Below are 26,486 nucleotides of genomic sequence, written 5' to 3' on the forward strand. Positions count from 1 at the left end.
AGATCTCTTACACAAGCTGAGATTCCATGAGACCATTCAAAAGTCTTTCTTGATCCCCTGAAACAGGATTGTGTTACAGGGATGTCAATTAGACACCATAATTCAAAGAGTCTTTCTTCCACAGGAAAGACTAGATCTTTATTTAGATCTATTTTTAAGGTTTTTTCACTCAGACTTTGGTCACTGCAATGGAATACCTCAAGATTTTGGGCCTCATGCCATCTGTGGTTCTCATGATATCCCCAGCAAGACTCCACATGAGAAAGATACAGTGGTTTCTGAAATGTCTTTGGTTTCAGCATCAGCACCATTTATCTTTTCAAATCCCAGTGCTGGGGTTGTCAGAAGGGAAATCTTTTGGTGGCGACAGCATATTTTCCGAAATCTATCTCTTCCCTTTTCACTTCCTACTGAAAGCAGTCAGTTGCCACAGACATTTCAGACTTGCTTGGAGAGCAGCTTCAGAAGGGATAAAAGTGCATGTGGTGTGAGAAACCAAGGACAGATGCAAGCACATAAATATCAAGGAGATGCTTGCCCTGATAAAGGCACTCAACTCTCTGAACCATATTTGGTCCCCTGGACCTCTACAAGTGGTTACAGACAATACCAATTCATGTGGTAAATCAACAAGCAAGGAGGAACCAGGTGGTACTCCCTTTTTGGAGACCAGTCATTTCAGATTGGGATATAGCTTCCCATATCTTACATTTCATCAGAGCAAAATTGTGGGGCAGATAAGCTGAGCAGGACCCAGGCAGACCCTCCTGAATTGAAATTAGATCAGGGGATCTTCCAAGACTTGATCCATCTATGGGGAGTTCCTCAAGTAGACCCCTTTGGATACTCTCTGAACAATTAACTGCAGGATTCTATTCCAGGAATCCATGCAAGAATGGCTGGAAGACAGATGCTTTTTTCTTTTCTTTTCCTTGGACAGGAATGTTCCTGTATGCTTTTTCACCTTTCCACTAATATCCAGTGTACTTCTGAAGATTCTGAATGAATTCCCCAAGATCATTATAATGACTACCTTTTATCTCAGGCAACCATGGTTCTCCCTTAGACAAGAATGTTCCTGTATGCATTTTCACCCTTTCCACTAATATCCAGTGTACTTCTGAAAATTCAGAATGAATCCCTGAAGATCATTATGATGACTACCTTTTGGCCCAGGCAACCATGGTTCTCCCTTCTTTTAGAAATCCTTCAAGACTCAAAATTTCGACCCCCCCCCCAGCTGCAAGATAGTCAGATGTGACAGAGTACAAAAGAAAGCTGTCAATATAGATCTTCTTAACCCTAAAACTTATGATCTTACTCCCTTTACTAGTACCATTCCAGCATTTGGTAATTCAAAAATCCTTATCTCCTTCCTCAGTTTAAACAGGTCAAAAAATGTATGCATTACTGTACCGTACATGCCTTTTGGAAATAATATTCTCATACTTGAAGATATTTTATCCTGAATGTCTTCTACAATTAATAGTGAAACCATCATTCTTGGTAATGTCAACACCAGCTGTCAAGACTTCATCTCTGAATTCCCACCCACCATTATGAACCTATTTAGCTTCAGACAACTTGTTAATACCCCTACCAGATCTCTGAATTCCCACCCACTAGTATGAACCTATTTAGCTTTACACAACTTGTTAGTACCCCTACCGGATAAGACAAAACCAGTGACCAATGCTTCATCCTTGACTTCCTAGTAAATGCATTAATTCGGGAACACTTACAGACAAACTAAGTGACCACTTATCCGCCTATACCCATCAAACCATTAATTGTCTGCCAAATGAACGTACCTATAAAACAACCTGCAAACTTACAAAATTCATCCAACAAACATACAATGCTTCAATAAGTGCCATTGACTGGTACATATTAAAAACCATCCCTCTAGACACAGCTGTAAATCACTTTACATGTTTATTTCTCAACACCCTTGACAGCATAGCCCCCACCCTCCCTGTACAAAAAGAATTAAAATTAATCATTCCCATTGGTTGTCAAAACCCACTAAAGAGCTTGTGACTTCTAGGGGCAAAGCATGGAAAGACTTGGAAAAAAAAAGAAAACCCATACAAACTTACAAGCGTTCTGAAAAATTTCTAACCAAGTAAAAAACAGGTATTTAAGGATAAACAATTCTGCAAACTCATGCAAAACAGTCACCAACATAAGATCTGGAAATTGTAGTCCTCAATAACATTCTTACTTAATCCAGGTTAAAAAAATACCCTAATCCATGCCCAGAGACCTCCAACTCCCAAATGACACAGATGTAACAAATATTTTATTGATATCATTACTAAATTGACTTCAACCACCTTATAAACAAGCACCGTCTCCCACAATATCCCTCTTTTCTTAACCCAGCCATGGTCCTCTCCTCCTTCTAGCAAACATTCTCATCCAGCATCACCCTCCTTCCCATTACTGCCAAAAACGTTCATCCTACTACTAACTGGTCCCCGGAAACCAACTTACCCTCTTTTAATCTTAAAACAACACCCTACTACTCTAATAAAAAGCTGTTACTTAAACTAAAGCCTTGCTCTACTTCAGTAGACAACCTCCCTCCAGAATACCTAAGACTAGCTGCAAATTCCATAGCCTGCCCTATTAGTATTCTTATCAACAAAGCTATACTGGTCTCTTATGTCCCATCACTACTGTATGGAAAAAATCCTACATTGTTCCCTTACACAAAGGAGGCAACTCTTTTTGATGCATCCAACTTTCATCCCATTACCATACTGTCCACTCCTTCTAAGATTCTGGAAAAAGGCATTCACAAACAGTTACTTGACCATCTCCTTCATAGCCAAATGTTATCTCTACATAGCATGACTTTCAGCCAGGCCACAGTACTGCAACTGCCTTATTATCCTTCACAGAAACTGTAAATAAGGCTAGGGATTCAAGTAATCTCATCTCTTCACTGTTCCTTGATCTGTCAAAAGCCTTTGATATGGTTTCCCACACAAAATTCTTCATTAGCTATCCATCCTTGGCCTATCTCCTCCCTCACTTCAGTGGTTTACAAGCTACTTATCAAACAGACAGCAAGCTGTGAAATGGCACGTTTCCTTCTCTCCATACCTGCTTACCACGACTGGAGTTCCACAAGTCTCCATTCTTGGTCCTTTACTCTTTATTATTTTTACCAATGATCTTGATATCTCTTCCTGCTCCCTTATTCAATATGGCAATGATTCTATCATCTGCACAGCAAACAGTCTTTAGCATCTTCAACTAATAACACAATAAACTTTTACTTCAATCAAGGCATGACTTAATAAAGCCCAAGAAAATAAGCTTCTTCTACTTACATCTGATAAAAATAATTTTAAGATCCATTCTCTAAACAACACAAAAACTGAAATCATGACTCACACAAAGCTATTAGGTATGACTACAGATTATAATCTCAAATTTGTTCTACATATCCAAAATTCTATTTAAAAATATCAGAAACTGAGAATATTCTATAGGCATGAAAAACCACACTTGCAGTTGCCTGCTTTCTACCTACTCACTTCTATGGTGTTCAAATCTTTATTAATCTGCAAACATCATTAAAAAGAAAATTTGAAACGTGCTAGAATAAAATCACTAAATTCACAACTACTGCTTCTTTTTACTCACATCACTGCACTGCTCTTCTTTCACTTAAATGGCTTGAACTACCACAGCACCTAAATTATCTTCAACTTGTAATAACCCACAAGATCAGGCATAAACCCACAGCTCTCCCTGCCCTTAGCTCTGTCCTCCACTGCTACCTCCCTAATACACATCCAAGATCAGAAGACAAACAACTCCTTTCACTCTACAAACCCAATAAATCACCAGGACAAAGCCTCTATTCCTCTTTGGTAGCCAAAACCTTGGACAACTTAACCATTCTATATTAGCTCCAATAGCAACCTTCCCTCCTTTAAATACACTATCAAAGAATTCCTTTCTAAATCTTATCTTTGTGCATGCTCTAAACCACGTTAAACCCCTCGATTTGAAGTCTTTCTCAATTTTTATTCCAAATCTAACTCCCCAGTAATTAATTCCACTTCAGTAATTTCACTAACCATTTCATTTGCCCTTATCTTTCAGAACCTTTCCCCTTATAACTTTATTTCCATAAAGTTTCTTTCTCTTGCATCTTCCCTCTCTTCTATTCCCACTTCACCCATCTTTATCCCGTGACTTCCATTTCCATATCCTAATCAACTATCTCTCTTCTTTTCTCCTCCTTTATAACTTTATCTTTGAAATCTTTATTGTATGTGCTTCTTGAATTATAAAATTGATTGCTATTGTTTCCTGCTTTGTGTCTTTAGTATTTCCGGTGAATTGATTTAACAACTTTTTTTCTTTTTTATTCATATATATCAACTTTGTATTCTTTTACTTACTTATGTCTGATATCTTAAGCAACAACATTTTAAGTATTTGTAACTTTCATCCCTCGAGCCTCTGCTGAAAATGGGAACCTATGGCCCAGTCAGACTTTCCCGGTAAACAAATGTCAATAAATACATAAATAAATAAATGGCCAGTGACAATTACCACAAGCTGCCTCACAGACTAGATCTACTCCCACAAGAAGAGGAGTGCTTGTTACTCCCCAACATCAACTCTCTTCAGTTGACTACCTGGATGATAGGGTCTTAATTCCTTTTAGGCACTCGTTTATGAAGATATGCAGCAGGCATTAATGGAGGAAAGAAAGCAGGCAACTAGAAAATAATATATTAAATAATATATTAGCAAATATAAAAAGTTTTCTAGTTGGTGCAAACAACATAACCAGCACCCATTCAGGGCTAGTTGTTCTCTGATTTTATAATATTTGTGTGAGTTAGTATCCTATGGTCTTTCTTATTCCTCTTTTAAGGTTCATTTGTCAGACATTTCAGCATGTCTGCCCATGGATCCTCTTCTTTTGATGCAATCTCATGTCAAAATGTTCTTGAAAGGGGTTTTGCATAAGAGGTCTCCAAGAAAACTGGTGGTCCCACCTTGGGATCTTAATTTTGTGTTAGAGAAGCTAACACTTTGCTCCATTTGAACCCGCTAATCTGATGACATGAGGCTTACTGTGACCTCTGAAGAAGGGTATCTGAGTTGCAAGCTCTTATGATGGGTCATTTCCACCTCATTTTCCTTAGTGACAGGGTTTCTTTGACAGGTAATCCTTCTTTTATGCTTAAAGTGGTATCCAAGTTTACTTTAAGCCAGACTATCCATATCCTTTCCTGAACCTAAAAAATGAGGAAGAAAGGATACTCCATACCTCAGATGCCCAAAAAAACTCAGGTACTGTCTTAACAGAACTAAATATTTCAGATCTTCTGATCAATTATTCATTTCTTGTAAAAGTAAGAACAAGGTACAGCCTGTGTCTAAACAGACAATTTATAAATGGCTGTCTAAGGCAATTACCTTTTGTTATACACACCATAACACATCTATTCTAAGCAGGGACAAGGCCCACTCTACCAAGGCCTTGGCATCATCTTTGGCTTTTTGGAAAGGGTTGAATTCTAGAAGTATTCTAGAAGCGGGTAGTTGGTACTCTCTACATACATTTACAAAGCACTGTAAGGTTGATTCCTTCTCCAGGTCCAGATCAAGCTTTGCTAGAACAATTTTGCAGGGAGCTCCTGGACTCTTCTCCTTCCACCTCCCAAATGAGGCTATGATAATCTACCGATGTAGCTGAAACTAATGCAGTAGTGATCAATAAGAAAAACATACTACAGTTGTGTAAGTTTAAATTATCATAAGAGTAGATGTTTGAATGATCACTATTGTAGTAGACACTCCCTGTCTCCATCCACCATGTTATTTGCTGTGTTTTTCATGCCAGAGCATGGAAATGTATTTATTGTTATTCATAGCCTTGTCCTTTCAGGACTCAGCCTCCCTCTGTCTTCTGGCAGGAAAGTACTGAGGAGCTTTGCACCCAAACTTGTCTTTCAGTCAGCTAAGCTTTAGCTGCTTGAATGTTTGAGTGTGTGGAAGGTGCCCTGCAGCTTTGAAAGTTGGCCAGCTGTTGGCAGAATATAACCAATATAGCTAAGGCTACTGCAGCAGTGATTATTTGAACATCTATTGTTATAGTAAATTAAACTTATACAACCGTACTTTATCTTCTCAGTACGGAACAAAAACATATTGTTATTACTTTGTTAAATATCAAGTGTATAATGTTCTCCTGAAATTTGTTGATATATAGTCAAGACTCAGTATATGTTCACGTCTCAACAGTAATATTTTACTGTTTTGCTAACCATTTGCATTATTTTGTTTGTATACAATTTCATACATAGTACTGTATGACTACAACTTACTTTGTTTTGTAAAATTTTATGGTTGCTTCTTCTTTTCTTCTGAATACATCTTAATAATTTTTTGCTTGTATATTACCCCTTGGCCTGGGTCATAGCTGAAAAAGATCTGAGGATCATTCCCTCCACAATATTATTAAAGTAAATCAAATATATACTTACATACATATACCACACCCCCCCTTAGAATAGAAGTTGTCTATTGCTGAATGGCACATATTAGCTAGATGTTTGGAGCAGATCAGAGAAGCATCCAACAGGATCTAAAACAGACTAAATGCAAACAACTGAGTATAGGCCGTAAACAAGAAAGTACCTTAAGCAGTTTTTGTGTTACTGTCAGACCTCTCAACCAATTGTGGACACATTTCGACAGAATCAGGGACAAGTCAAGAAAAAATCAGGGACAGTCAGGGACACTTTTAAAATATTAGTGCTATTAACTTGAGACATAGACAGAATCAGAGCATATGAATTAATACACTTTTTCCTCAAGTAAAAGAAGTTTATAACTCTTAATTATTGTCATTATTCATTAAGTGTAATTCCCCACCTTTCCTCCAAAAGTCAATAGTTTTAGGAGGGATTAAGGGGGACAGAGTTAAAATTTAAGTCAAAATCAGGGACAGTTGAGAGGTATGCGTTGCTGTACATGATTGATTTGCCTACTTTTTATACTTTCAAGTACAACTTCCACCTCTGCTAAATAATTGCAGTGTTTGTATTCTTGTTAACATTTGCCTTTTTCTTAACTGGTTATGAGGACTCGTGAGCTTTTTAAACTGAATGCAAGCCTTGAGGCAAATTCAGAAAGAAGCAATGCCTGTCACCCTGTTGTATAAGCACTCCTATGGTGTTAACTGTTGTAACTGATGCATTTCACTTTTTGAAGTCTACCATGACCCCATTGAAATTCTTTTAGGACAACTGTCTCTATTGTTTTGTGGAGCTCCCTTAATGTCATTCACCCATTTGTTATTCACAAATTTTATAACATATTTGTCTGCTAAATGTACAGAAGTTAATTGTCAGCCTCTGTTACTTTGACAAAGTGCAAACAATTATGCTTGTTATAGTTAATATATGGCCTTTAGATAGAAAGAATCTTGGTAAGACAACTAAAGCTGTTTTATGGAATCCATCTGCTGACTTACAGTGTGCTGGATTTGACAAATGCCTTGTTTTTGTTTTTTCACACAGGGTTTTATCTGCTAAGTGTGTTCTTCTGTGTGTCATATTGTTGCTGTTAAGTTCAAATAAAGGCAAAAATGCCATCTGTGGTACATGACCTTAAAACAGATTTTCCTCTGGTTTTCTGCCTGTCTAGCTTTTGTCATTGATGCTGCTAGACCAGTAACAACCCCATATGTAGATGTTACCTCCTTATGGGGTTATGTTATAAATGACTGTAACATTAAAAGTTTAACTCATCTCCCACAAACTCAAAAATATGGTCTGTTGTAATATGCAAAAACTAAAACTGAGGGATTTGGTTGTCTCTCCCAAGCATTAAAACATAGTTTACTCACATGTGGGGGTTATAAAATGTCACATTTTAAAGAGAAGTTCAAATCCAGGCAATGCTGCAGCTGTAAAAGGTATGTAGAAAATGTCAGGGTGATGCCTTTTTATTTACTGACCAATGAAAAATGTGCATATAAATGTAATTTTCTGCTCCTGTTTCTGTTTCATTATAAAGTGCTTGAATATCTACATATTATGGTTTTCTCTTACGTGGAGCCCTGTAGTTTCATGCTAGAAGTTTATAATTCTTCTAAAATTAATATAAGGTGTGCTGGAATTCTACAATTAACAATGTGGTGTAATAGTTAATTATATATTTACAGCTTGTTAACAGGGCGAGTGAGATTGCCTCCTAACACTTTTCATAAGTTCATATATTCATAGGTGTTTACTAGTCTAACAACCAAAGGGACTTTTTAAGCCTAGCCATGCATCCCAAATCTCTGACAAGTTCTAGTACCCTTGATAAGTGTAAGCAGGAACTTGGGAGATAAAACATTTACAAGGAGGGGTTTGGGAGATGAACTGTTACAAGTTGCCTGTGTCCATTAGATACATAGGTGGCAAGCCGGGGATGAATTCCCTGCTCCCCATCCAATTGTCGTTTTCAGTCATGACCCACCATTAATAACCATAACATAGCACTGAGTTTAAAAACATCATTCAGTGATATCAGAGCATGATAGAAGTAAATGTATAGACACTTTGCATTGGCTGGGATTCAAACTCAGGTCAGTCACATATTATCAACATAAAAAGGCAATGAACCTCTCCTGCCTACATTGTTACTACCTAATTACAGTTGGTTGGTATTGTTCCCATATTAAAGTAAAAATGAATATGCATGAGCAGGTAAAACTGTTTATTGTCAGAAGAGCTGGCATCTAAAATACAAAAACTAGACTGGCATCTTATACAGACTTAGTTTCTCTGCCTTAGCCTCTCTGAGTATCTGGAGAGGCTCCGTTTCCCCTGAGATGGATAAAGTAGATATCAGAGAATGAAACAATAGTTGAATGAATTACTATAACTTTCATATAATTATTAAACCTTTGTCATTATAACAAATAATGTACGGATGTTCAGGGTTAAAACTTTTGTTGAGGTCCATTACATTTGGCGACAATACCAGGAAAAGGTTAACTATGCAGTGAGTTGCAGGTTTGTAGGTAAGTACAAGGCTAGCTGCCCTCATGAACAATTTTAAGCCTAAGTAATTCCCCCCTTAATATAAGTCAAACTCCGTACCTTTTAGTAAACACCCTTACCATTACGCCAACTAATCAGTTGTTGTACATCAACACTTTTATAATGTTGTTTGTTGTTGCCAATTATTAGGGATCTGATTTGGTATTTTCAAGCAGTGTAAAGTCAGTACACACTTAATGAAAGTGAGCAGATTCATTACAGGGATGGTAGCGCTACCATTACATGTAGCAGGTGCTAATTGTGCACTTTCCAATGGATAATTTCTAACTGAGCAAGTCTAGTAATTTGCTTTCATTAGCCTGTTTTTACTGATCACATTGGACAACATTAACATTGGAACTTACATTTTTGGCTACTAGAATCTTCATTCCCATTAATGACAGATGTTTCAGATTTTCTGATTTATAATGTAGAGGATTGTGATCGAGTCTCTGATTATAAGCAACATATTATATGTTCAAGACATGGATGTCAGGAAAGTGCAAAAAGAAGCTCAAGACGTAAATTCTGAGATCTATGCCAACAGCACTTAAGATCCAATCATAATTTATTGTAGTGCTTAGAGCTTTATCTGCTCCATATACTACCAGTTACAAAGAAAGTCTGAAGTAGTTTACAACTTTTAAAACTGTAACAATTTAAGAAAGCCACTCTGATAGCAGATCAAAGAAAATAATTCCTCTTAAGAACTAATGGGAAGTGCAGCAGAGTAAAGCATCGTAATGTTCTTTGAAGATATGTTGGCTTCTGTATTGTCCTCTGGTGACTGGGACTAACTGCTACTACACTGTAGTGCAAAACTAGAGCTTAACAGCAATTACAGATGCTAAACAAAAACTTGTTAAGCACATTTTTGCTGTGAGAAAGGTACTTAAAAAGTCTGATTTCAGGGCATAGTTGTACTCCATGCCAGGGATTTGACTCTATCTGGTTATAATGAGTTTGTCTTTTTACTTTCAGCATGTGGCTACTCCTTCTGGACTAGACCTGTTTCCCATCAGACACTTACCTTCTTGCTTGCTTGTTAGTACTGAGTCATGTCCTATGCCAGATTGTCCTTACCTTTTTGACAAAGATGTGATGTCAGACACCAACCAGTGATCTGTGTGTATTCCCTTCTGGATGGTTGCTAACTGGCTTAAACTTAACACCTTTAAGATGGTTGGTGCCATACTGCATGCCAAACTTTGTGACTCCTCTTTGCTGGATTTTGTCCTTGTATAACTTACAATGCAATCAGTCCATGTTTAACCCAGAAATATTTATTACTACCCTATCATCTATGAACTGGGACATCCTAAAAATCTTCCCCTTAGATAATGCTGCTAAAGAATTCAGTGCAACTTTCCGAAAAATCCTAAATAGCCTTGCACCTCCTAGAAGGAAGACACAAAAACAAATAATGCAATTTGGGTATTAAACAGAATAGTTTGGCAATAGCAAGTAAGTTCTACTCAATTATGTTCCCAGTTGGGCATTACATCCAATGAGCATAAACTCCTCTCTGTTCTCAAACCTATCAAATCTGCTTGGCATGGTTTATACTCATACCATGTTGCTAAAGGCTGGAACTCCTAACCTGTAGCTTTCAGATTAATACCCTCTCTCCAGTCCTTTAGATCCGTTCTGAAAGGGTCTATATTAGAATGTTGACAGGGTAAAAGAGTGAACTCCCTTACGTTGACACATCTTAAGCAAAACCACTAAATCTTAAATGGCCAAAACAGTAATTTTTTTCTTTCCCCAGGGAAAAAAAATCACTGGGCCAATAAAAAAAACAACAAAGAAACCGATAGACAAAATAAAGTGGAGGGCTTCACCCACCACACCCCCAGATGTGGGGGCTGTGCCCCACACAGCCCCCCTACTTAAATATACCAACTCCAAGATTGCACTACAGTGGAGGAAATGGCAAATTCCCGACAATGGCCCAGTGATTTTTTTCCCTGGGAAAAAAAATCACTGTTCTGGACATTCAAGAGTTAATGGTTTTGCTTAAGTTATGTCAACGTAAGGGCGTTCGCTCTTTTGCCCTGTTAACATTCTAATATAGACCCATTCTGAAAGACTTATTAGCCAAAATCTGTCTCTGTTCCTGCTCATTGCCAGGATAAACTATATCCATAAATATAAAGAAGTACCTACTCATATGGTATACCTCCTTACTCTCCCGTCTTCATTCCTCTGGCTCTTTTTCTAAATATGCTATAACTCTATTTTTTCTCTTACTTTTCTTTGAAACTATTGTTTGTATTGTACTAATTTGCTGATAATTTCTCTCTATACATAAACTGTCTAAATTTTCTCTAAATATAGAATCACTGTCATACAAGTTATATCTTCCTAACCAGTATTTTCATATTACATCTAATTTGGTATAATTATTTAAATTGTAGATGTTTTGTATCATTTCTGAGGAATGTAAACTTATTGTTCTTAAAATGTTTTTATAATACTTTGGAGCTTTTCTTCCTGGGCCACCATTGAAAATGGGCAGCTAATGTCTGTAAATAAGCAAATAAACTACTGAAGGCAAACTAACCCTAAAGGATCAGATTTCAGCCATTGTTATAGAGCACCTAATTCCATCCATCTAGACACCATAGTGTCCTCCTGTTCAGAGTACTATCTCCCTCTACTTAAGGCTGACAATTTTTGTATTTGATATTCTACAACTTTTGCAAATCTCTGCCGCCCAGCTACTTACTGGGATTGTTTATGTACCATCATGCTATGCCAGTTATGTGTGGACTGCACTATCTCCCAGACAGACTTCAAATCATCTGTAAAGCTCTTATCCTGGTTTATATAGGTCTATATGGCCTGGGTTTTCCTTATCCACAAACCTAATGCTAATCGATTCATTGTGTGGCTTTGGCTTCTCAGGGTCTGTAAGTAGCTCCAGTGATCTAGCTCAAGTCCTCCTCAATTTGAACTTTTATCTAGCATGGTCTATGACTCTGGAATCTACTACCAGGCTGGCTGAGACAGTGTCCAGTGCTGGGTTCATTTAAATCCTTCTCATATAACCTAGCTTGTACCAGTCTTTAACTTTCTTTCACAAGTAGGTATTCGTGCTGTTAACAAATGTCTACTAAATTGCTCTGTTTAGTTATTTTCATTCTATTTTTTTATTGTTTTACATGTTTTGTTTATTTATTCATTTATATGGCATTGCTCGTCTTTTGGTTGACTCTGCTTACTTGTATAATGTTTGGGCTGAAGCACTTTAATCAATCTGAACTCGAACAGTAACGAGGTGCATAACATTATTTCCATTTCCAGTTGAGAGGAGTACAATTGCCTTTGTTTGTCTGATGCTCATTCACAAACACTACTAACTCTAACTCCTTTACTGTCGAAGAAGATAAAAAGATGGAGCTGTTATCCTTCACTGACCCCATACTTTCTCTACTATCTCCAGAAATGCCTTAATAGCTACACCCCTCTGGAAAACAGAGTAATGCAATGATCAATGTATTGTCAACTATCTAATTTTACTAGATTAAGTATAGAGTGTTTACAAAGTTATGTGTATTTCTGGAACTGTCACATTTGTTAAAGTATGCCTTAACTTTTTTTTTTTCTAGCTTGTCAAATCATCTGTTGCTGTGATCCTTTCAGATAAACCTTAACAGCATTTTGGAGTTAGTTTTGTAACAGTCTTCTTAATGCAGTGTAGCCTCAAGTAATGACTTGATCGAGTTCTTCCCAAGTCCGTTAAAAAGTCGGGTTGTCTTTGTGCCATCTGTTTCTTTTTAGTGGTGGACAGTACTTGTCATTAAGAAATTAACTCTGAATATATTTAATAATAATGAGACTGGCTGAAACTGGAGGCCACTTAGTTTTCTTCAAAGGGATCTAGTGATTATCTCTTTTGCTACCAAGATGAATAACACCTAAGAGTTTGTACAGTGTATGATGAATACATTATATCATCTCATCTTCAGTGATTTCTGTGATGGTGGCATTTTGGGAATGGTAGCAATGCAAAAATGGGTCAGTCATATTCAGGACTTGGAATTCACACTTTTATGTCAGAAGGAGTTGCATTGTATTTTTGTAGACTTAAAGATAGCATATGACAGGGTGCCTAGAGAGGAGTTGTGGTATTGTATGAGGAAGTCAGGAGTGTCAGAGAAGTATGTAAGAGTGGTACAGGATATGTTCGAGGGTAGTGTGACAGCGGTGTGGTCTGCGGTGGGAGTGACAGATGTGTTTAAGGTGGAGGTGGGGTTACATCAAGGATCAGCTCTGAGCCCTTTCTTATTCGCAATGGTGATGGACAGGTTGACAGACGAGATCAGACAGGAGTCCCACTGGACTATGATGTTTGCAGATTACATTGTGATCTGTAGTGAGAGTAGGGAACAGGTGGAGGAGACCCTGGAGAGATCGAGATATGTTCTAGAGAGAAGAGGAATGAAGGTCAGCAGGACTAAGACAGAATATTTGTGTGTGAGTGAGAGGGAGGTTAGAGGAATGGTGAGGATGCAAGGAGTAGAGGTGGTGAAGGTGGATGAGTTTAAATACTTGGGGTCAATAGTTCAGAGTAATGGTGAGTGTGGAAGAGAGGTGAAGAAGAGAGTATAGGCAGGATGGAGTGGTTGGAGAAGAGTGTCAGGAGTGATTTGTGACAGACGAGTACCTGTAAGAGTGAAAGGGAAGGTCTACAAGAGGGTAGTGAGACCAGCTATGTTATATGGGTTGGAGACAGTGGCATTGACAAAAAGGCAGGAGTTTGAGCTGGATGTGGCAGAGTTAAAGATTTTAAGATTTGCACTGGGTGTGATGAGGGTGGACAGGATTAGGAATAAGTATATTAGAGGGTCAGCCCAGGTTGGAAGGTTTGGAGACAAAGCCAGAGAGGCAAGATTACATTGGTTTGGACATGTGCTGAGGAGGGATGCTGAGTATATTGGGAAAAAGATGCTAAGGATGAAGCTACCAGGTAACAGGAAAAGAGGAAGGCCTAAGATAAGGTTTATGGATGTGGTGAGAGAGGACATGCAGGTGGTTGGTATGGCAGAGCAAGATGCAGAGGACAGGAAAAAATGGAAACAGGTGATCTGCTGTGGCAACCCCTAACGGGAACAGCCGAAAGAAGATGATGATTGCAATGGCTTTTCTTACATATTCTATAAGTAGATTTTGTATTTCACAAGAAATCTTGAATTGATTCAGTATGTTCATAACTTTGTCTTTTTTGTGAGGATAAGAAGAATATTTTTGATGTAGCATTACTCCTACATCAGTATTTTATATAAAAAGCCTCCACAGTAGCTTTAGCAACAGTGATGTTCTGTTTTTCAGCCTTTGGAACATTATAAATACCATGACAGTCATTTTCTTAGTATTAATAGGTTGTTAACAGTCATTCAGTCCCAAATTACTTTAAAATTGTCATGTAGAGATTTTGTTAAAGAATTTCCATTTTTGGTTTCTCTCAAAATTGCAATCTTATCTGCGTAAAGAAGTTAATTTTGCAATGTTCCAAGCTAGGTTGTTTATTAAATAGAAAATAATAGGAAACTAATACTGTACCTTGAATAACTCCATTTTGAATCCCTTTACTGATTGTATTTGGGGGCTAAATACTGCAACCATGTTCTGTTCATAAGCTAATATGTGAACCATTGTCTCACTTCTTTAGAAAATCCACAAGTTGACATCTTGTGCAGAAATGTTGTGAGATATACAGTCTCAATAGGAATATAACCCTGGTTACTGATTCTTCATCCATATTTCAATATATGTGTTGTCTGGGATCTACTTCAAATGAGCGAAAGCCATTTGAATGAAACCCATATACCTGAGACCACATAACCAAAAGCCCGAAACATCAACACCTCACATGAACGAAAAACAAGCACAACAACTACTTCCTGGATAAACAACACTTTAACAAAACAAAAAGCACCACTAAACCATCATCCTGCCACTAACCCTTCCCATAAGTCTAGACTACCCTAAACAAAACAGTACAAGACCTTCTGTACATAGTTTTTGCAAGGAAGCAAGCCCCCCTGCATGCACATGTGGGGGGGGGGCTCCTTCCCCCACACACCCCTGTAATTTCAATATACCAACTCCGAGATCGCACTGCCTTGTGAAGAAGGGCATATGTATCTGTAGTTAGCTACTACTGCACCGGACTGCAGGTTAGTCACTGTTGCCATACTTTTGTGTTTCGTTCATGTGAGGTGTCGATGTTTCAGTAATGTGGTCTCGATTATATAGGTTTCATTCAAATGGGCTTTTGCTTATTTGAAGTAGATCAATTCTCTGAGAGATATATTGTTGTCAATGTACTGTAATTTGGCCAAATGCCATGCTGCCTACCTGTTAAGAGTTATATTTGAGTATATAATCAATTGTTTACAATTAATTTTCTGAAGAATTTTTGCCAAAGGACATTAGCTGTTCACCAAAAGTCTAATGCAGTGTATGGTGATGGTACTTTAGCATGTGGACGAAGCAAAGTATGTTTAAAGATTACACATATTGTTTTAGTTGGAAGGTTAAGATTATAAATGAAAGTTAATGGTTAAGATAGTATTGATTATATTTAGATAAAGGTGACAAAATAGTAATGTTTGTAATTTGTTCACCTAGGTAAGGTTAATTACAGTCTTGTCTTCTTCTTTGATTGTAGTCTTTGATGTTTTTATGATCTTTCTGATTTTTACTCTTCCTTGTTGTCTTGGGAAAATATTCAAGAAAGTATATTAAAATGTAAAAGTTAAAGAAAGAAATCAATAAACAACAAGCTGTTGAGATTTTCAGCTGTTTTGAGACTTCATTTCTCAGTTTTCTACATATGTCCCCAAACAAGCAGACATCATTAACTTTGGTTAGCTTTCTTCTGGAACATTCTGTTATGTATAACCAAGGATTGAATGGGACTGAGTCAGTACAGTGGGAGGCACAGTGGCTAGTATTATTACCCCACAGTTCTGAGATCTCAGTCCTAGGCTCAAGTTACATGTGGAGTCGGCATGCTTTTCTTGGTAATGCATGGGGTTCCACCAGGTGTACCAGTTTACACCCATCTTTTCAAACACATACTTTTTAATTACTTTATTACTGTAATATACATGTATCTCTGCTCTTGTAGCCCGGCTAATGCCTGTAAATGTTCCTTAAGGATCACTCCACTTTTCCACTTACTATAAATGAATAAAGATTATCCAATGGCATAAGAGTTTACTTTGATTAAGCCTTGTTTTGTTCACAATACATTATGTTTTCCATGTTATTCAGCAGTTCTTTATTCTAATATCAGATACAGAGAACACTGAAAGAGATCTACAATACAACCCTTGGGAAACTGATGAGTTTGCACTTCTTTTCAGTCACACACTGTGTTTTTAAAGCTCATTTATATGATAGCTCATTTATATGATATACAGTGGATATAAAAATGTACACACCCCTGTTAAAATGCCAGTTTTTTGTGATATACAAAATTGAGACCACAATTCATTTCAAAACTCTTCCCGCCTTGAATGTGACCTATAACCTGTACAATTAGAAGTCTGTTAGAAGAGTAAATATTAAAAATAAAATAGTGCAATAAGTTGGATGCATAAGTGTGCACAACCTTAAACTAATACTTTGTTAAAGCACCTTTTAATTTAGTTACAACAGTCAGTCTTCTTGGGTACACACCTACCATTAATTAAAGAGACTCTGATTAACACCAAATAACGGTCAGCTGTCCTAGTAGGATTTTCCTGACATTTACTCAGTTGCCTGCTACAGCAAAAGCCATGGTTCGCAGAGAGCTTACAAAGCATCAAAGGGATCTCATTGTTGAAAGGTATCAGTCAGGAGAAGGGTACAAAACATTTCCACAGCATTACATATACCATGGAACACAGTGAAGACAGTCATCAAAAAGTGGAGAAAATATTGACAACAGTGACGTTGCAAAGAACTGGACATCTCTCCAAATTTGATGAAAAGACAAGACAAAAACTGGTCAGGGAGGCTGCCAAGGAGACTTACAGCAACAGTGAAGGAGTTGCAGGAATCTCTGGCAAGTACTGGTTGTGTACTACACATGACAACAATCTCCTGTATTCTCTATATGTCTGCCCTATGGGGTAGGGTTGGCAGATGGAAGTTTTTTCTCACACAGAACGACATCCACACCTGGCTAAAATTTAAAAAACAATACATCAGGTCTCCCAAAAGCATGTGGGAAAATGTGGTACGGTCTAATGAGACCGAGGTTGAAATTTTTGGCCACAATTCCAAAAGGTATGTTTGGCACAAAAACAACACTTCGCATTACAAAAGAACACCATCCCCATGGTGAAGCATGGTGGTCGCAGTGTCCTGCTTTGGGGTTGCTGTTCATAAGCTGGAACTGGGGCTTTAGTCAAGGTGGAGGGAATTATGAACAGTTCCAAATACCAGTCACTTTTGGCCCAAAACCTTCAGGTGTCTGCTAGAAAGCTGAACATGAAGAGGAATTTCGCCTTTCAACACGACAATGACCCAAAGCATTAATCCAAATCAACAAAAGAATGGCTTCACCAGAAGACAATCAAGGTTTTGGAATGGCCAGCTAGAACCCAGACCTAAATCCAATAGAAAATCTGTGGGTGACCTGTAGAAGGCTGTGCACAAAGATGCCCTCGCAATCTGACAGAGTTGGAGGGCTTTTGCAAGGAAGAATGGCCAAATATTGCCAAGTCAAGATGTGCCATGCTGATAGACTCCTTCCCAAGAAGACAGAATGATGTAATTAAATCAAAAGGTGCTTCAACAAAGTATTAGTTTAAGGGTGTGCACACTTATAGAACCAGCCTATTATACATATTTAATTTTCTATATTTTACCCCTAACAGATTTGTTTGTTTTTCAATTGGATTGTACAGGGTATAGGTCACATTAAAGGTGGGAAAGTTTTGAAATGATTTATTGTGGTTTCATTTTATATATCGCAAAAACCTGGCATATTAACAGTGGTGTGTACACCTATTGCATCCACTGTATATACATGCTCAATACCTGCTTTACCCATTTCAGGATAGTAAACTGGAGATTATCCCAGCAAGCAAAACATGTAATGTAAGAAACTATCCTAAATGGGATGTCTGATCATTGTAGAACACACTCACACCCAAATGTACACTGTACAAACTCTTAGCTGTAATTTGAGCATTATAGTTTCATCTATTTATGTGTTTCTGAGATGTGGGAGTAAAAACTCATATGACACAGGACGGACATAAATTCCACACTAAAGGTCCATCTTCTAGAGACCTTATAAATAGAGTGTTGGAGAGAGAACTATTAACTGTTGTCGTCTATTTCAGGTACCTAGATGGCACCTCAGACTTATTGCAGCATTAATGAAGCTTCAGAAAGCATTCATTGTTAATTCTATTGTAAACACAAAAAGGTGCTTTAGTGTGCTGCCTGAAACATTTCCTCTCAACATTAATTTAATTTCTGCAACAGTAAAATAAAAATGAAATGATATCTAAAGCTAAATTATACTTTGTTTTATGTTTTGGGTCCTCATGTTTTTCTTCTTTTTCTAAGCTGGACCGAGAATGCTCAGAACTGTACAGTGACAAATACCACACCAAAGCAGAGAATGACAAACTGAAGCAGGCCAACCTGGACTTGGGTAAGGAGCTGGATAGGGCCTCACAAGAGCTGCTGTTTGCCCAGAAACAACTACAGAACTTACAGGATGATGCTGCCCGTCTGCAGGAGGAGAGAGAAATGTGAGTCAGTGAAGTGCTTTTTCTTTTTTTTTTCCCCCAAAAAGACATGCAGTTAGTATGGAATTTCTTCTGGCGAGCAGCTGAATGAAGGACCTTATTTCACCTTCTGTGGTAACTTTTCTAACTGAGGCTATAGTCTGTTTTTCTCAATCACTAATCTGTGATGCAATACCTCTTTCCCAAAAATGCCCTTTTACTCTCTGTTAAAGATGAGTGGACAAAAAAGTAACTTATACTGGGTGCGTTAGTATATACATGACACTGCCAACAACATAAATGTAGAATTTCTAATGTCTTTATGACAGCTAAAGAAATAAAGGACCAAAAATATGCACAAGTCTGATTACAGCAGACTTCTTATATGGAAATTTATAAGTCAAGGTTTTTGAAGTGACAGAACCTTTCTCATCCACGTTCAGTGGGCTGCATTCCCTGTATTCCTTCTGTTATTATAAACAACTCCAAGGTTATTGCACCTTAGTAGTAAGGAGAAATACTGGTTTGCCTGGACTCCCTTTAACAGTTAGTTAATCAGAAAAAACAAAGTTCATATGTACAGCAAACACAGGCACCAAGTGGAGGTAACCAAACACAAAGCACTTACCACGAATCACAGTGGAAGCACCAGCAGTTTATTCAGTGCATTAACGCAACTCTCTCCACAGCGTTTTCGTCCGCAGGACTTCTTCAGATGTAACAAAGAATAACTGACTGTAGCATCCTTTCTATCCCCCACCCTTGCAAATCACATTAATTATTTAATAGTTTAATAAATTGGTAATTGATTAAATTGATTGGTAAGTGATTTTAGAGAAGGGTGTACTCAGTGAGGAGGAATAAATGATACCACTATTACCCCAAGAAATTACATTTTGGTGGATTTATTAAATTAATTTTCAAAAAACTGAGTGGAAAGATACAAAATCAGCAAATAAGTGAAATATGTCAGGATTTAACTGAAGTTCTTCTCTTCTGATTTGCTGCAAATTGATTTGGCTGCTGAAAAATCTGGTAAAGTTTGAAGATGATGTATCTAGTGACAGCGATGCCTGAAATGTTGAGAAACAAAATACATTGTGTTGTCTATGTGGTTATTAATACTTTGAATGGTCTGGAAGCTGATGCAGAGGATTAAGTAGCTGCTAATGAGCTATTTCCTGTGGTCCAGTGTTACAGAGTTTGATTCCCTAAACCTCCATTGCCTAATTATGTAACTGGGCAAGTCACTTAACCAGACGGCACTCCTAAGCTGAGGTTGAAAAAGGTCCCTGGAGATCATTGCTCTATCCAAGTTAACAAATGCAAATGAAACAAAATTAACGTGTTGTTTTGTTTCCTGGCTACTTTTTCATCCTGCACCTGCCAACCATCAGCACCCTCTTTTATGCACTGGTTAGTTTGTTAATCAGATGAATAGGCTTGTTCATGGATGTGTTTCTGCCACAACCTTGCAGAAAGGTACATAAAGTCTGAACCATAGCAATATTAATATTACAAGAGTAGTGTGATTGGATAATTAATATGAGTAATGAAAGAATAATTCCAAAATTGCAATAAATATAGTGATATGGCTTGCATGTATTGAACAATGACAAATGATTGATAGTGAGCAGGTAATGCCTATTGGGAAATGAGATATACTAAATACGGCAAAAATTTGGCATATCTTTTAGAACACAAGAAGAGACTATCACATATTGTACTACAATAAAAGCCCATGACATTTTAAATGACTGCTTGTAAATCAACACGAGGCATACTTTAACACTTGCATGTCTTTTGACATATAAGGATATCGCAAATAATTCCTAAGGTCCTTCATTCTTCCTCTCTTAATCAGTGACATTCATGCTATTCCTTTAGAAGTAACATTAGTTTTTCATCTGAAATTTATATAGTTTTGTTCTTTTCTTATCCCCTATGGCAGTATGCATTAGCCACGTGGAACAGTTTTACTAAGGTCTCTTTCACATATTGATAAGACAAAAGCATGTTTTTTTGAAGGACAATGTACTTTGTTTTTGTGTTTGCAGTAGAAAATGATATGTGCTGAATATTAGTGTACCTAGTTGTACACAAAAGTCAGGGTTCACAATTTTAAATGTAAATAAGGCTAATGAGATGGTGTCCATTCTCCTTCCTGTGACATCATCCAGGCATGCATCACAGAGTTATCTGATAGCTTAAAGACACTACCCACAAAACCCTGGTTTGGATTATTATTTGAAATGCAGGCATTGCTAGCAGCATGACCCATTGCTGCAAGTGTACTTCTGCATGTGTACGTTATCCTTAGTTATAGCATATGCTGCTTAGTATATGCACCTAAGCCCTAACCATAGTGTATGCTGTTTGGCATGTGCACCTAATCCTTAGCTATAGTGCAAGCCACTTCACATGTGCACCTAATCCCTTACTATATTGTATGCCCTTTGGCATGTGCTTCTTATCCCTAGGCATAGTGTAGTGTCTTGGCATGTGCACCTAATCCTTGCTATAGTGTATGTGTCTTGGGATGTGCACCTAATCCCTAGCTGTACTGTGTGCCCCTTGGCATGTTCATAATCATGAGCTGTAGTGTATGCTACTAGGCATGTTCACCTAATTCCTAGCTACATTGTATGCCACTTAACATGTGCATGTAATCCCTAGCTATTGTGTATGTGGCTTAGCATGTGCACCTAATCTCTATCTTTAGCATATGCTTCTTGGTGTATGCACTTAATCAATAGTTACAGTGTATGCTGCTTGGCATGTGCAGCTAATCCTTACTATAGTGTGTATACCATTTGGCATGTGTATCTAATCCCAAGTAGTATTGTATGACCCCTGGTATATGAACCTAAACCATAGCTACTAGGTGTATGCACCTAATCCCTAGGTGTAGTGTATGTCACTTGGCTTGTGCACCTGATCCCCAGCTATTTTGTATGTTCCTTTGCATGTGCGCCTAATCCCTAACAATAGTGCATGCTTTTTTGCATGTGCACCCACTCCCCTTACTATGGTGTATGGTGCTTGACATGTGCTCCTAATCTTCAGTTATAGTGTATTCTGCTTAGTATGTGCAGCCAATCCCTTGCTATATTGTATGTCCCTTGGTATGTCCACCTAATATTTAGTTACAGTGGATGCTGCCTAGCATGTGCACCTAATTGTTAAGTATAGTTTATGATGCTTGGCATGTACAGCTATTTCCTAGGTACAGTGTATGATGCCTAGCATGTGCAGCTATTTCTTAGGTACACTGTATGATGCCTAGCATGTGCAGCTATTTCTTGGGTACAGAGTATGATGTGTAGTATGTGCAGCTATTTCCTAGATACAGTGTATGATGTCTAGCATGTGCAGCTATTTCCTAGGTACAGTGTATGATGTGTAGCATGTGCAGCTATTTCCTAGTTACAGTGTAACATATGCAGCTATTTCCTAGGTACAGTGGATGATATGTAGCATGCGTGGCTATGTCCTAGGTGCAGTGCCTACTACTTGGCATGTGCACTGCTTTTTCTTGCTTGAGTGTTACAGCAGACTGTGCTGCTTCTGTATCCATAGTATGGGTGAGGTGGTATTGACAATGTACTTCTAACCTTCTGTTCAGATCCTCCATCTGGTTTATAACTAGTCCTGTTGTCAAGTATGTTTCAGTCAGAACCTTGTCTGTGTCATGGAAACAGTCAGCTTTGAATGTGCTGTTGATCATGGATTTGTTGTAGTGATATGGTTAACTAAGATACTGAGATGCTGAGGATCTGACTGTACATAATAAAGACAAAAGAGATTAATATTGTTTGTCCCTTGGTATATCCACCTAATATTTAGTTACAGTGTATGCTGCCTAGCACGTGCACCTAATCATTAGTTATAGTATATGATACTTGGCATGTGCAGCTAATTTCTAGGTACAGCGTATGATACTTAGCATGTACAGCTATTTCCTAGGTACAGTGTATGATGTGTAGCATGTGCAGCTATGTCCTAGGTAAAGTGTATGATGCCTACCTTGTGCAGCCATTTTCTAAGTACGGTGAATGATGTGTAGCATGTGGAGCTATTTCCTAGGTACAGAGTATGATGTGTAGCATGTGCTGCTATTTCATAGGTACAGAGTATGATATTTAGGATGTGCAGATATTTTCTAGGTACAGTGTACAATGTGTAGCATGTGCAGCTAATTCCTAGGTACAATGTATGATGTCTAGTATGTGCAACTATTTCCTAGGTGCAGTGCATGATGCGTAGCATGTGCAACTATTTTCTAGGTACAGTGTATGATGTCCAGCATGTGCAGCCATTTCCTAGGTTCTGTGTATGATGTGTGGCATGTGCAGCTAATTCCTAGGTACAATGTATGATGCCCAGCATGTGCAGCTATTTCCTAGGTACAGTGTATGATGTGCAGCATGTGCAGCTATTTCCTAGGTACAGTGTGTGATGCCCAGCATGTGCAGGAATTTCCTAGGTACAGCGTATGATGCCTAGCATGTGCAGCTATTTCTTAGGTACAGTGTATGATGTCTAGTGTGTGCAGCTATTTCCTAAGTACAGTGTATAATGCACAGCATGTGCAGCTATTTCCTAGGTACAGTGTATGATGTGTAGCATGTGCAGGAATTTCCTAGGTACAGCGTATGATGCCTAGCATGTGCAGCTATTTCTTAGGTACAGTGTATGATGTGTAGCATGTGCAGCTATTTCCTAGGTACAGAGTATGATGTGTAGCATGTGCAGATATTTCCTAGGTACAATGTATGATGCTTAGCATGTGCAGCTGTTTCCTAGGTACAGTGTATGATGTGTATCATGTGCTGCCATTTTCTACATTAAGTATATGATGTGCAGCATGTGCAGCTATTTCCTAAGTACAGTGTATGATGCCTAGCATGTGCAGCTATTTCTTACGCACAGTGTATGATGACTAGCATGTGCAGCTTTTCTCTAGATACAGTATATGATGTGTAGCATGTACAGCTATTTCCTAGGTACAGAGTATGATGCGTAGCTTGTGCAACTATTTTCTAGGTACAGTGTATGATGTGTAGCATGTGTAGCTATTTCCTATGTACAGTGTATGATGCCTAGCACGTGCCACTATTTCCCAGGTACAGAATATGATCTGTAGCATGTGCAGCTATTTTCTAGGTACAGTGTATGATGTGTAGCATGTGCAGCTATTTCCTAGTTACAGAGTATGATGTCTAGCATGTGCATCTATTTCCTAGGTACAGTGCATGATGTGTAGCATGTGCAGCTATTCCCTAGGTAGAGGGTATGATGTGTAGCATGTGCAGCTATTTCCTATGTACAGTGTATGATGTCTAGCATATGCAGCTATTTTCTATGTTCAGTATATGATGTGTAGCATGTGCAGCTATTTTCTAGGTACAGTGTATGATGCTTAGCATGTGCAACTATTTCCTAGGTACAGTGTATGATGTGTAGCATGTGCAGCTATTTTCTACGTTCAGTATATGATGTGTAACATGTGCATATATTTCCTAGGTACAGTGCATGATGCATAGCATGTGCAGCTATTCCCTAAGTACAGTGTATGATGTGTAGCATGTGCAGCTATTTCTTAGGTACAGTGTATGATGTGTAGCATGTGCATCTGTTCCCTAGGTACAGAGTATGATGCATAGCTTGAGCAGCTATTTCCTAGGTACAGTGTATGATGTGTAGTATGTGCAGGTATTTCCCAGGTACAGTGTATGATGTGTAGTATGTGCAGCTATTCCCTAGGTACCGAGTATGATGCATAGCTTGTGCAGCTATTTCCTAGGTACAGTGTATGATGTGTAGCATGTGCAGTTATTTTCTACATTCAGTATATGATGTGTAGCATGTGCAGATATTTCCTAGGTACAATGTATGATGCTTAGCATGTGCAGCTATTTCCCAGGATGCTTAGCATGTGCAGCTATTTCCTAGGTACAGTGTATGATGTGTATCATGTGCTGCCATTTTCTACATTAAGTATATGATGTGCAGCATGTGCAGCTATTTCCTAAGTACAGTGTATGATGCCTAGCATGTGCAGCTATTTCTTACGTACAGTGTATGATGCCTAGCATGTGCAGCTTTTCTCTAGATACAGTATATGATGTGTAGCATGTGCAGCTCATTCCTAGGTACAGTGCATGATGTGTAGCATGTACAGCTATTTCCTAGGTACAGAGTATGATGCGTAGCTTGTGCAACTATTTTCTAGGTACAGTGTATGATGTGTAGCATGTGCAGCTATTTCCTATGTACAGTGCATGATGCCTAGCACGTGCCACTATTTCCCAGGTACAGAATATGATCTGTAGCATGTGCAGCTATTTTCTAGGTACAGTGTATGATGTGTAGCATGTGCAGCTATTTCCTAGTTACAGAGTATGATGTCTAGCATGTGCATCTATTTCCTAGGTACAGTGCATGATGTGTAGCATGTGCAGCTATTCCCTAGGTAGAGGGTATGATGTGTAGCATGTGCAGCTATTTCCTATGTACAGTATATGATGTGTAGCATGTGCAGCTATTTTCTAGGTACAGTGTATGATGCTTAGCATGTGCAACTATTTCCTAGGTACAGTGTATGATGTGTAGCATGTGCAGCTATTTTCTACGTTCAGTATATGATGTGTAACATGTGCATATATTTCCTAGGTACAGTGCATGATGCTTAGCATGTGCAGCTATTCCCAAAGTACAGTGTATGATGTGTAGCATGTGCAGCTATTTCTTAGGTACAGTGTATGATGTGTAGTATGTGCAGCTGTTCCCTAGGTACAGAGTATGATGCATAGCTTGAGCAGCTATTTCCTAGGTACAATGTATGATGTGTAGTATGTGCAGGTATTTCCCAGGTACAGTGTATGATGTGTAGTATGTGCAGCTATTCCCTAGGTACCGAGTATGATGCATAGCTTGTGCAGCTATTTCCTAGGGACAGTGTATGATGTGTAGTATGTGCAGGTATTTCCCAGGTACATAGTATGATGTGTAGCATGTGCAGCTGTTTACTAGGTACAGTGTTTGATATGTAGATAGTGCAGCTAATTCCTAGTAAAATGTATGATGTCTAGCATGTGCAGCTATTTCCTAGGTGCAGTGCATGATGCGTAGCATGTGGAGCTATTTCCTAGGTACAGTATATGATGCCCAGCATATGCAGCCAATTCCTAGGTACTGTGTAAGATGTATTGCATGTGCAGCTAATTCCTTAGTACAGTGTATGATGCCTAGCATGTACAGCTATTTCCTAGGTACAGTGTATGATCTGTAGCATGTGCAGCTATTTCATAGGTACAGTGTATGATGCCCAGCATGTGCAGCCATTTCCTAGGTACAGTGTATGATGCCTAGCATGTGCAGCTGTTTCCTAGGTACAGTGTATGATGTGTAGCATGTGCAGGTATTTCTTAGGTACAGTGTATGATGTGTAGCATGTGCAGCTGTTCCCTAGGTACAGAGTATGATGCATAGCTTGAGCAGCTATTTCCTAGGCACAGTGTATGATGTGTAGCATGTGCAGCTATTTCATAGATACAGTGTATAATGTGTAGCATGTGCAGCTGTTCCCTAGGTACAGAGTATGATGCATAGCTTGAGCAGCTATTTCCTAGGTACAGTGTATGATGTGTAGTATGTGCAGGTATTT

At 38.3% G+C, this 26,486-nt stretch overlaps 1 protein-coding gene across 3 annotated transcripts in view; it reads left to right on the plus strand.

Annotated features, from left to right (window-relative positions):
- The window catches only part of CRACR2A (calcium release activated channel regulator 2A), a 1,193,169-nt gene that overhangs the window by 844,672 nt on the left and 322,011 nt on the right, over window positions 1–26,486 (plus strand). For all 3 annotated transcript variants that reach the window (XM_044087573.1, XM_044087571.1, XM_044087572.1), the window contains exon 9: window positions 18,654–18,841. In XM_044087573.1, coding sequence (XP_043943508.1) covers window positions 18,654–18,841 — 188 coding nt within the window. The remainder of the gene's footprint in view (window positions 1–18,653; window positions 18,842–26,486) is intronic.

Source organism: Protopterus annectens, chromosome 11.part0, assembly GCF_019279795.1.
Source record: "Protopterus annectens isolate FY-2018-M chromosome 11.part0, PAN1.0, whole genome shotgun sequence".
Lineage (NCBI taxonomy): Eukaryota > Metazoa > Chordata > Ceratodontiformes > Protopteridae > Protopterus > Protopterus annectens.